Below are 12,534 nucleotides of genomic sequence, written 5' to 3' on the forward strand. Positions count from 1 at the left end.
AGGAGGGGCACGCCATGCCTTACAGGGCCACGTGGGGAGCACTAAGTTATGGTCAGGAGGCAAAAGCAGAAGTGAAAAAGTCGAGACCAAAACCTTAATTGGGGGTTGCGTGGGAAAGGCAGGGCAGGGCAGGGTAAACATTTTAGGATTAGCCAGCGTGAATCATTCTGGCAAGCTTTAGGCCTTAGGGGTGGTCTCCAATGGCCTGGTAACTTGCCCCTGGGATAACTTAGGTCAGGGAAAATATTGGTGAGGAGTGTGAGAGTTAGATAAGAGAATGAATAGTTGGAGGTATAGTCTCAAAATTGGTTGGTTTGCATACAAAAGGTATATTCCTAGGCAAGTTGTTATTATAATTGGGAATTAGCTAACCTTGGGAGATGCAGTCTCTCCTTGGGTCTGGTAGGCCCCCAAAATATTAAAACATCTTTAGGTACAGAAAATAAAAAACAGGATGAGTTACAGTTCGTGCTATTTTCTACTCATCCCTTAGTCACTTAGTACTCTCCTATGGTTTATAAAAATTACATTTTCATTTTATATATGCATTGTAAATAAACTTAGTTTCAAATTTTCATCTGCATGGAGTGTGGGGTGATTATTATTTTGCCTTTCATAAAAATAATTCTTTTAGACCCTGAAGTTCATGTTGAGTGACCAAGTATAAAAGTTTAAGGACTGGAAGGAGTCTTGGAAGTCACGAGGACCAACTCTTTCATTTTACATCTGGGGAATCAGTCATAAAAAATTATTCTGAGGCGTAATGGCTTAACTACTATTAAAATCAAACAGAATATAATTAAGCATGTAATTAAAAGCACTAAGAGCCACACTTAAACCAAAAAGTGGTCAAATGTCAGAGTGTAACTAAACTTGTTTTTCTTTTCTTGGCTCCTCTTCTCCAAAGTAATAGTTCAAAGTATAGACATCAGAAAGAACTCTCTGCAGATCATCAGAAGTTAGGAAAAAACTACAGGAATCTTTTCCAGGACAGATTTCTCTAACTGGAATCAACCTGCCTTCCCCATTGCAGTCAGCAGGCATTAGACAAAATCAAGACCATCAACCAGGCCAAGACAGCTAGCTTTACAGGTAAAATTAAGGCAAAGGCCCTCACCTGATAGACACCCATATGAATTCCTATCAGAGAAAAATGAACCACTCTGTTCTAGTTTCCTGTTTTGTTTTGGGTTTAGCCCTGCTTAAGAATAATAATGGTTGAGATTACATACACACACACACACACACAGGAATAATACTCAGCCATGAAAAAGAATGTAATCTTTCCATTTGTGAAAACATGAATGAACCTTGTGGTCATTATACTAAGCAAAATAAAGCAGTCAGAGAAAGACAAATATCCTATGATCTCACTTATATGCAAAATTAAAAAAAATTTTCATAAACAGATTGGTGATTGCCAGGGCTGGGAAGGGGGGGGGGGCAAAATGAGTAAAAGGGGTGAAAAAGCACAAACTTCCAATTATAAATAAATAAGTCATGTAGATGTAATGTACAGCATAGTGACTATAGTTAATAATATTATATTGCATCTTTGAAAGTTGCTAAGAGATAGATCTTAAATGCCCACAAGGGGAAAGAAATTTTTATAACCATAAATGGTGACAGATGTTAACTACATTTGTTGTTGTGATCATACACACACATATATATGATATACCTGAAACTAACATGTTATATACCAATTATATCTCAATTTAAATAAATAGCTAGCATAAATATTTTAAACGAATAATAATGGAAAAACAGCAAAGGCGGGCATATTAAATTTCCTTTTTATTTTAGAGAGAAAGAGGGAGAGAGAAGCATTGATTTGTCATTCATTGGTTGATTCTAATATGTGCCTGACCAAAGATCAAACCCCAAACCTTGGTGTGTCAGGAGCTACCTAGCCATCCTGGGATAAATTTATCCAGGAATAAATTTGGAACTTATTTTTTTCCCAAAGCTTGTTCAGCTGCTTGAGACTAATGGTAATGATGGTATGCAAAGAATTACAAAAAAATGAAATGGTAGACACCTAGGCATGCCCTTACCTGGAAAGAAATGTAGAGACTCTAATTACAGGGAAATGCCAGGAGTGCTAAGAATACCTGGGCTTATGATGATACCGCGCCTATTCATCCATCCTTCTGAAGCACTGAGCTCTGTGAAGCCATATAGACTGCCAAGAAACAAACACGGTCAGACAATTATAAGAAATAAAAATCATTTTGTTACTTACTTTTATCAGTAATACATGCACACAGTTTTAAAAAAAAATCAACTAGTCCTACAAGACTAGTTACAAAATAGGATGTTTGCTGTCACATTTCTGTAAGTAGGACACCAGCTGATAGTTATGCTAATTCATCTACCTTTCATTTATTCTTTGTCATTTCACAGATCTTAAATATTATCCATTTCTTTCTCTTTCTTCTTTTCCTTTTTTACATATAGTTACCATAATACCATGTACTCAGCATCTATGATGTTTAACCTATGATGTTTATCCTCTAAGCATTACTATCAACCAGGGAGACTTTGACCCCCAGAGGACATCTGGCAGTGTAGGAAGCGGTTATAGGGTTAAGCCTCGGACTGACCTGCTGGCAAAACCAAAAACAAGTCCCAGCTTGGAGGGCACAGCCCTCTAAGCATAATTAAGCTTGATCTTCTGACTGCTCCCTAGATCTTGCCTGGGTAGCTAGTGGGCTGTGGGAGGGGCAGCAAGTGCTGCCAAAACAAGGGAAACTTACAACAACATTGTAAATTACCTTGTTTACCCCTGACCATAAAAGAAACCATCAGCTTGCAGTCCGGATGTGTTCTGTGGCCTCAGCCAGACACAGATCTACCTAGATCCAGCTTTTTCTCTTTGCCTATCATTTCTCCATCCTTCGTCACCCCGAACCCTTGGCTGTGCTGGCACCCCTTGGCTGTGCTGGCACGGCACATGGCAGTGTCTGGAGACATTTTTAGTTCTTCCAAAGTGTAAATAGTGCCAGGGTTGAGAAACCCTACCAATGGGAATATGTTTATATGTACATGAACTTTCTGGGGCAGAGTCCATAGCTTTTTTTTTTTTTTCTCTCCATATTATCAAAGGTGGTATAACTTACAAGTTTAAGAACCACTGGCTTTAATAGATATTTCATCTAGGCCTTGGTAACAAATGACACATTAATCCCATTTCACAACAGAAATCACCTAAAAGAACTTCCTGCCAGCCAGATGGCTCTATCCCTTTCCACTGTCCACTCTCATTCATGGCTAAACAGACACAGCTCTTTGGATTTTCCCTCGGTAGGTCCTCCAAGTACCCCATCCACCTCCTCTTGGCCAAGTTAATACAATTATTTTGGCTATGGTGAACTATGGGTGAAGCTATAGCTTCATGGTATGCTAAGGAAAGTCTTGCTTTCTTTACACACATTCCAGGTTTGTTCAACGTCCATGTACTCAGCATCTATGATGTTTAACCCATGACCAGACACTGGGTACACAGTGATGACAATGAGCTTACATTTGAGTCCTGGAGAGAGGGTAACAAAAATGTAAACAGACAAGTGAAAACTGCGGCACAGGAGCAAAGGGGTAAAAAGTGGAGCTGAAGGGAGAATGAGAAGGCAAGATACGGCTGGACGGAACCACCAGATCACTCACTGCATGCTACCCGAAAGCAATTAAGCAGCTAACGCCTTCCCGGCTCTCAACCCAGGTATCTATGTATCTATCTATCTATCACCAAGCCCATCTCACTTGAAGCTGTATATAGTCTCAACAGACGTTTTCTGGGCGCTGGCAGGCAAATATGGCAGAGTGGAGGCTATGAGCAAGCTGAGCATGTCAAATGCAAAGCCTTCCTTTTCCCCCTGTTGTCGTAAGATCGAACCACAAAGCAACGTGTGTGCTAGGGGGTCGGGGATAGGGGATGTGCAGAATCAAGCCACTGTCGCAAATGGAATGCCGTTCCCAGGTTAAGTCAGCGGATGATCACCACCTTCACAAGCACCATCGCTCTTGGAAGATATCGGAAGACAAATGGAGTGGCCTGTAAAAATCAAGACACACACAAAAAAACAACTTAACCCTTCTCCCAGCTATTAGCAACCCAATGTATTTTGTTGGTAGTCAACCTAAACCTGTCCCGGGAGGCCTAGCCAGCCCGTTTCGCAGAGGCTACCTAGTATCAGGCTTTATCCGGACCACACCAGAAACCTCGGATTGGTCAAGTAACCGGGGTTTCCATGCCAATGAGGTCAAGGGCGGCCCGGTGAGAGAACAATGGCTGCACGGCCCCGTCCAAGGCCGCCCGGCCCGCCGGCCTCACTGAGGGCGGGGGCGGCCGCGTGCGCGGGTGGCCGGTGGCGGGTTCCCCAGTCGCTGACCCACGGCGCCCGGCCCTGGCGCTCCGGCCCCTCCCCCGCCCGGTGCACGTGAGGGCACCGAGGCCTGGCCGCCACCCGAGTAAGTGAGCGAGCGACTTAGGGAAACACGCTGCGGGCCGTCACCTGCCAGAACCGAGACCTCGCGGACCCCAGAACCCGCAGAAGGGGGCCCGGAGCGGCTAAGGCCGGAGGAGAGGTGAGGACACCCGGACGGAAGGCTACTTCCCCTGCAGTTCGCATCCCGCAGGGCCGGCCCCCCGCCGCCGCCGCCGCCGCCAGGCCCCGCCCCTCCGCGCTTATGTAATAGGGGAGCTCTGCCATTGGCCGGCGCGACCGGAAGAGGCGCAGGCGTGCGCGCGGGGCGGGGGGAGGAGCCTGCTGCCGGAAGGCGAGTGGGCGGGGCGACGGGGAGCGGGCGGGCGGGCTCGGGGCGACGACGGGGAGATCTCCGCGCGTGCGCGGGCACGAGGCTCAGTGGCCTTCCCAAGGCTAAGGCGGCGGCGGCGGGCGCGCGCGCGCGGCGGCGGCGGCGGCGCGAGGCGCGGGCTGTTGTGCTCCCGGCTCTCCTCTTTCCCCTCTCCGGTGGGTGGAGGAGACCGAAGCGGTGCTGGGCGCGCTCCGCACCCCTTTCCTCTGCCTCCGGACGCCTCCGCCCCCCCCTCCCTCCCGGCCCCTTCGCCCGGCGAGGTCTCTCCGACGCAAGCCTGTCCCGGCCCGGGTGAGCCGCCGCGGGGGCGGCGCTGACGCCGCAGGACGCGGGGAGCCGGGGTGGGCGTTCGCTGCCGGGGAACCGGTGGGCGTTCTCGCCAGCGGGGTCGGCGGGGAGGAAGGAGGGTCGCGGCGGATCGCGAGGGGCCGCCGGCCTTCCCCGCCTCCCCGGGGGGGGGGCGGCCGGGCTAGCTGTGCCCCGGCGCGGGCCGCGGGAAGGAGGGGAAGCCCGGCGCCTGCCAGGCCCTGCAGGTGGCCGCCGGGGCGCAGGCCGGCCGGGGAGCTGCGCGGTAACCTTACCCGCTGGCGACAGCAGCTGGCCGGTCGGTTTCTCGCCGCCGCCGCCGCCGCCGCCGGGTTTCCCCGTTGCCGCGGGGGGCCGGGTCTCCGGGAGGCGGGTCCCCGGGCCGGGGTCGTGGGGGGGGGTGGGGGCGGTGTGTGGCCCTCCTGGGGCTCCCCGAGGCGGGAGAGGCCGGTTCGGGCCGGAAGGAAGGTGGGCCAGCCTGCAGTGCACTGGGGTCAGGGAAGTGTGGATGACATATACCCGAGTCCTGATGCTTTCTCATCGTCTTCCCTTCCGCCAAAGGATGGAGTTACAAGCTGTGTAGGGTCTGGATGTTGGCCCCTGCACGGGCCTCTCTCGTGGTTTCAGATGGTTATGGAGAAGGAGCCTACTTCCTGGATCCAAAATCGCCTCTCTCTCTTTCTACGGATTCTGGTTTTGGTTTTAAGAGAGCCTTTGGGGGCAGTGCTTTACTTGTTGCCTCCCGTAAGAGCTTCTCCTTTCAAAGGAACTCGTTATTCTTTTTACTACTTCCCTCTCTCTGCAGCCCCTTCAGAAAGCTATACTAAATGAGTTCTATTAAATACCAGCCTTCAGGTATTGGAAAGGGACCTCTTTGCCCCTCTCTCTCTCTCTTTTCCCCCCCACATTTAATCCAGGAGCAGTTATGCTTAAGATTTTGTAGAAAATTCGATCGGCTTGAGCAAGTCCTAAATTGAACGGTTGTCCAAAAGCAGGTGGTCTGTTCGTTTGCATTCCTGCTTTCGAAAAGGAAATTGGTGCAGTCTCTGGTTAGAAGTGAGGGGCCTACCCCCACGAAGTTAGACTGTTTGATTCTCTTTCCTTTATCTGGTGTTAAGTTTTCCGTTTTTAGAAGTCAGGAAAAAGTGACCACAGTCTTTTTATTTATTAAAGCTTCTGTGACTTTTTGGTTCGTTTCAGATACAATGGAAAATGGGTTAAATCTATAGTGTAATGTAGTATTTTTAGGAGAAGTCATAAATACAAAAGTTAAAAAAATAATGTGGGCCTAATGACACTGCTTTGTACAGATTACTGCCTGAAAGGGTTATCAAAGTAGCTAATAACTTCTAGATATCAAAGAAACTTCTGTGGTTAGTGGCCTGCCATTTATGGGTTTTTCGCCACAGCACAATTAAAAGGTTACTCACACCATCAGTGTATTAACATACATTGCACACATTGCATGGAAGAGTTCAGATGCAGGAGAGGACTGGAGTATTCTAACTTAAGGCACTGGTACTAAGACACTGAGACATGACAGCATTTGTGGGTACATAAAGATTGAATACCTGTCACCCAAATACTATGCAAGTATCCAAATCTATTTCCATGGGGATAAGGATTATAAGCTTGCCATATCATTTGAACCTAAATGCACTTAAAAAAAAAAATCATTCCAAGCCAAATGGCCTAAAATTTTTGGTTTAAAAAAACACAGAAATGCAAGTTTAATCGTCAACGACTAGCACATCTAGTAATTTTTGCCATAATTTGGTAGGAATAGATTCTTCTGTTAGCTAACATGCTAAACATTTTTGTAACTTGTTAAAATATCCAACTGACTTCTTAGAAAAGCACTGGTTCTCCTCTATATTTTATTTGACTTTGAGTTTTTAAAGCTGGAGAGAACTTATCCAATTGGTGTGTTTTTTCAGTTTCCCTTTGTGAGAGAAGCTCAGGCATTTCTCTGCTTTGACCTTACATTCATGAACTATTTAGGGTTCCAGCCAGAAAAAAAGCCAGCACTCCTTTCCGGTGAAGTAGAGGTAGAGCCGTTCTATGTTCTTGTCCTGCAATAATTTAAAAGCTTAAAAACTTAGACCAGGCAGTGTGGCTCCGTGGTTGAGCATCCACCCATGAACCAAGGAGGTGGTCACAGTTTGATTCCAGGTCAGGGCACATGCCTGCGGTTGCTCAGTGGGGGATGTGCAGGAGACAGCTGATCGATGATTCTCTCATCATTGATGTTTCTATCTCTTTTCCTCTCCCTTCCTATCTGAAATCAAATAAAAATATACATATTTAAAATACAAGTAAAAATAAAAGTTTAAAGTTTATAGTCCACCAGTAGTAGAAAGTGGTATCTTTCATTTTCATTTTAGTATCCTTACCCCTTTTATAAGGGTTATGCTCTCAATTGGGAACTAATTTAATCTTATTTAATAATTTGTCCAGTAATCCTGCAAAGACCAACTTTTAAGAAAGACTTAGAATAGCACAGTAGTTTGATGAAACCTAAGTATTTAAGAGAACAGTTCCCATCTCCCTTAGAGGCATTAGATGACAGCTCTTATTTCTCTTCAAGTTGTAAGTCTCAGATCACAACAGTGAATACTGGAAGGGGAACACACCTCTGCAGAGCGACCAAATGATTGAGGAAGGAGGCTAAACTTTTTTGTGTGTGTGTGTAAATTCATAAAGTCCAAAAATATTAGGTGTATATGTATATAGCTCCGTGATTTTTACAGGTGTACACACCTGTGTAACCATTACTCAGATCAAGATATAGAACATCAGTACCCCCAAAAACCCCCTCCTGCTCTTTCTTCCCATTCACTACCTTCCAGGTTAGCTTCACCTGTTTTGAACTTGTTACAAATATATGTTGTTTGTTTTTGGGTGTCTTCCCTTTAAAACAGATGTAATGATGTTTCCTGTAGCATAGTTTCTTCTTTTTGATTGCTGCATAGTATTTTATTGTATAAATATACAAGTTATCCATTTTACTATTAATAGACATTTGGATTACTTCCAGTTTGGGATTTTTTTTTCTATTAATAGACATTTGGATTTTTTCCAGTGTTGGAAACAGTAGCTCTGAATATTCTGGTACTGTCTTTTGATGAACATACATTTGCATTTCTGTTGGATATATACCAATGTGGAATTGTTAGGTTATAGCTACCAACAGTTTTCCACAATGATTGTACCAATTATTCTCTAGTAGCATTGTATGTGAGAATTTGAAAACCCATACATTTTTTTAACTTTATTGTTGAAAATATTAAAATGTTTCTCCCCCCACCCCCCTTTTTTTTTTCTCATTGACCCCTTCTAGCCTGTATCCACTCCTCTACCCCAGGCCTTCATCACACTATTGTCTGTGCCCATGGGTTATGAAACGCCTACATTTTGATTAACAACTGTTTCTATGAAACCTAAGCTGTCAACTCTGAGACTATTATCATGTTTAGTTTACTCTTTATTCGAGTAAATAAATCACTCTAATGCCTCAACTTCTGTTTTTAGACATGGCTCGCGGACAGCAGAAGATTCAGTCTCAGCAGAAAAATGCCAAAAAGCAAGCTGGACAAAAGAAGAAACAAGGACATGACCAAAAGGCTGCTGCCAAAGCTGCCTTAATATACACCTGCACGGTCTGTAGGGTAAGGGAAATTGAAAGACGGCTTTCCCATGCACAGTTTTTCATTAGAGATTGGTTTGCAATCATGGCAAAATAAATGCGTTACTGAGAGAGTAGGTCCCATCTTTCATTCAACAAATATTTTATTGAATGGCTCCTGTGGCCAGGCTGTTTCCAGGTGTTGGGGAAAGGAGTGAACAAAGCAGAGTTCCTTTCCTCGAGGAGAATAAAGGTGCCTTCTTAAGGGAAAACAGTACACTTTGAACTTTGTAAAGAAGTCAGGTGTACATTCTTAATTTAGAGCTCAGTAAAACTATGTAAGATACCAGTGAATAAAACTCTTGTTATGTAATTGGCTTTTTTTCCTTTCACTAGGTCCATACTTAGGATGTCTGTAAAACTAGAGTTTGTTCATATTGAGGGCTTTTACTAGAATTAATGTGTTTATTAGATTTGAAAAATAATTATAGCAGCTGCTATTGAGTGCTTTCAAGTGCCAGCCACTGATCCAGGTGTTGTGTATGTATGAGTCCACTAATCCACACAACAACCCAATGAGATAAAGTACTTTTATTACCGTGTTTCCCCGAAAATAAGACCTAGCGCATGGAAAGATAAGACATCCCCTGAAAATAAGACCTAGCGCAACTTTAGGAGAAAAAATTAATATAAGACATTGTCTTATTTTTGGGGAAAGGGTATATTTATTTTACAGAAGAATACATTGTCATGGGGATTATATCACTTGCACATGGTCATCCAATTAATGCATAAAAGAGCTTGGATCTTGCCTAAGGAAGTCAGTATAGTGTAATATTTGAGAGCTACAATACCTAGTACTAGGCTAATGATGATAGCAATTATCTATTATAAGCAGGCTCAGGACTTTTTAAAAGTTTACACATTTATGAATAAGGCCTAACTCGTTTTTTGTACAATTTTTGTAATTAGACACAAATGCCAGACCCTAAGACCTTCAAGCAGCACTTTGAGAGCAAGCATCCTAAGACTCCACTTCCTCCAGAATTGGCTGATGTCCAGGCGTAAAGTTGTTTACAGGTATTTGACTTTTTGTTGTTGTTACTGTCAGGCTTGTATACAAGAACACAATTGTTTTCTGTAACTGTGAAGTTGATTTTTACCTTCTAGCTGACTTTATTGCTTCCTATTTTTCAGTTAACTTTACAATTATTAAAAGTCCATTTTCCCAGACCATATTCTGATGAAATAGAAGTTCCCAACTACATAGAAGTTCTATTTTCTCTTGGGGGGATGGAGGGAGGCTGACCAACTCTGTTCCAAGAATGGAAAAGACACGTAAGCTTGAAAATAACTACAGAAGTATTGAGGGTCTTGCTCAGAGAAATGATGCAGACCAATGTTCCTGAGTGCCTTTTACAGGTACTTTAACAGTGCTTAGCAGAACTTATAAGTGCATTAAAATATAGGGCAAAATGTAGGTACAATACATTGTATAAACTTGGTAGTTGCTTGAAAATAATCAGGTTATATTTTCTGTATGGTTAGAGTTTTTTTCTCATAAATGGTTGTGATGTTGATGTGAGAATTTTTTTTTAAAATCAAAGTTCAGTTCATAAAATCCCATTGTCAGATCTATCAGACTAGCTTGGTAGCTTAGGCATGTGTTCTTTCCCTTAGGCGTTTGAAACGTATATACGTTGCATTTGTGCAATGCTTGCCTTCACAGAAAACTTTGCTTATGTTTTATAGGTGAATTCATGACACCTTTGACTCTTCTACTGTCTCAGACCTTAGGTAACAACCTGCAGCTGCTTTTCTAACAAACTGTTGATCAGCAAAAATAAAGGGGCTACAGAAACACTCATTTTTATGCTGTTCCCTTTGGGCTTCATGCAAAGACAATTCTGTGTAAATGTACAGTTGACTCTAATTTGGAAATCTGAAAATCAGTCCATCCTTGTTATAAAAATTTTTTACAATTGTAATTATATTGATGTTCATATTGTGTAAAATAACTCATTTAATAAAGTAGTACTTTGATTTTACAACATCACAGGATAAATGGTTCTAGAAATTCTGTTCTAACTTTCCACATTATTTGCCTTATAAAAAATCTAATGAATTCATCAGCTAGAATTGTAAGTGCAACTCTTAACTCCCTCTCAGCTCAGTTGCAGATTCGTTAAACTAGAGCAGACTCATTCATTAAATTTGTGAACACAGTTTTATTGGCAGCCGCTGATCTAAAAGAATGACTTACCTGCTGCCTTAGTATATTGCAATCATGTCATTTCCCCCTCTGATTGTTTGCTGTGTTTGAGGTTGGAATATTTCAACTTGCTATATGACTGTGCTGTAGCTACCAGCCAGGTATACCATGTAGATAATGTGATAAATTCCTAAAGCGGTTAGATCGGTAGTAAGCCCTTCTGAAAAACTAGGTTTTGAAGAGGTGTCATAATGAAATAATCAGTAAGCCTAATCATTTATTACAAAATATGATGGAACATGTATGAACTGGTAAAGATTTATCTTTTATAAATTGTGTTGGATTCCTTGAAATGGCTTCAAATTCTTTCATTTGAAATTGAAATGCATAATTTTGGAGGAGTTTTTAGAAATTAATGATTTGACCAATTCTGGAATGAATTTTGCATTAACAGGAAGATTGGAATAACTTGTGGCTGGGTTAGTTCCCAGAGTCTTCTCCCTCCGTTCCTTTTTGGGTCATTGATTTTAGGAGTTTATTTTGTGCTGCTTCCTAAAATCAAAGACTGTGTACAGTATGACTTCTGTCTAAACTAGAAAGTATTAAAATAGGCCAGTGTCTAGATTGATTTGGTTCCAGGGATGGGGAAATGGGTTGGTTCAGATGGATGAGGTAAAGGAGACTAATTTTAGGGTTCTTCTAATTTGCTTTGTCAGCTATTAACTTTACGAGTGAAACTGCTGTAACTCAGTTGAAATTTTAAAGTTAATATAATAGGAAGAACACTCAAATATTTCCTGGTAATTGTTTAGAACCACAAATCGGATCCTGTGGATTAAAAAATGCATTCTCTTTTTGTGCTGCAACTCACTGCTGCATCTGTTTTGTAGCTGTGCATATTCTGCCCACCTTATTTGTCTTCACTGTAAGTTTAAAATAAGGTATTTTCAAGGAAAATCTTCAGTGGTGATAGTTTCTTAGCAGTTCCTATTCTTATACTATTACTTTAATGATTTTTTCCATGTATTTAATTTCCTGAGTTTCCGATTTAATATGTTATTTCCCTATATGTTGATTACCAGAACATTAGAGTTTGCCTAATTGCTTGTGGTGGGTATTATAGAAGTTATGGTTAAATTACAATTTTAAAGTTTTTTAAAGTGCTTTGAACATATGTATCTTTATGTTTAGCAACAAATCACTTAAAAACCTCTTACAAGTTTTTGTTTAATTTTTTTCATTTGTTTGACTGACTCTACTTCAGAATAAAAGCTTTTTGTTCTTGTATTTAATTCTTTTTTATAAGCAGCTGACATCATATTTAACTATATTTCAGTGATGGGAATAGCTGCATTCTCATCCTCTATGTGAGGATTATTAGTACAATCCCCTCTTTATTGTGCTTGAGCTATATCTGCTATAAAGGAGAAATTAAAATTCTTAACTATCCTTGTTATTCAATTTGAAGATTCTTTAACAGATCCCAGCAAAGTTTATTATAAAACTGTTATGGTGTCTTCAAAGACTTGATAAAATATACTGTGAGAATTGGTCCATTGTATTCTGTATTTCC

At 42.2% G+C, this 12,534-nt stretch overlaps 1 protein-coding gene across 8 annotated transcripts; it reads left to right on the forward strand.

The window, feature by feature from the left end:
- The first annotated feature begins 3,703 nt into the window (after positions 1-3,703).
- ZNF706 (zinc finger protein 706) lies at positions 3,704-12,248 on the forward strand. 8 transcript variants are annotated; one of them, XM_045581355.1, is made up of 4 exons: positions 3,704-3,721; positions 8,656-8,792; positions 9,722-9,829; positions 10,502-12,248. In XM_045581355.1, exons 2-3 carry the CDS (start codon positions 8,658-8,660, stop codon positions 9,815-9,817), a joined length of 231 nt encoding a protein of 76 aa, XP_045437311.1. In that variant the 5' UTR covers positions 3,704-3,721; positions 8,656-8,657; the 3' UTR covers positions 9,818-9,829; positions 10,502-12,248. The 8 variants fall into 8 exon arrangements, with proteins under 8 accessions (XP_045437311.1, XP_036292612.1, XP_036292615.1 ...); XM_036436719.2 differs by lacking the exon at positions 3,704-3,721 and adding an exon at positions 4,570-4,587; XM_036436722.2 differs by lacking the exon at positions 3,704-3,721 and adding an exon at positions 4,851-5,109.
- Positions 12,249-12,534: the final 286 nt, after the last annotated feature.

The sequence above is a fragment of the Pipistrellus kuhlii genome, unplaced genomic scaffold (assembly GCF_014108245.1).
Source record: "Pipistrellus kuhlii isolate mPipKuh1 unplaced genomic scaffold, mPipKuh1.p scaffold_m20_p_14, whole genome shotgun sequence".
Classification (NCBI taxonomy): domain Eukaryota; kingdom Metazoa; phylum Chordata; class Mammalia; order Chiroptera; family Vespertilionidae; genus Pipistrellus; species Pipistrellus kuhlii.

What these genes read in the sequence shown, in the direction of transcription:
- ZNF706 (XM_045581355.1), top strand. Translation starts at nt 8,658, where the DNA reads ATGGCTCGCGGACAGCAGAAGATTCAGTCTCAGCAGAAAAATGCCAAA. An exon ending in ACACCTGCACGGTCTGTAGG is followed by an intron (nt 8,793 to 9,721) that starts GTAAGGGAAATT and finishes TTTTGTAATTAG; the next exon opens with ACACAAATGCCAGACCCTAA.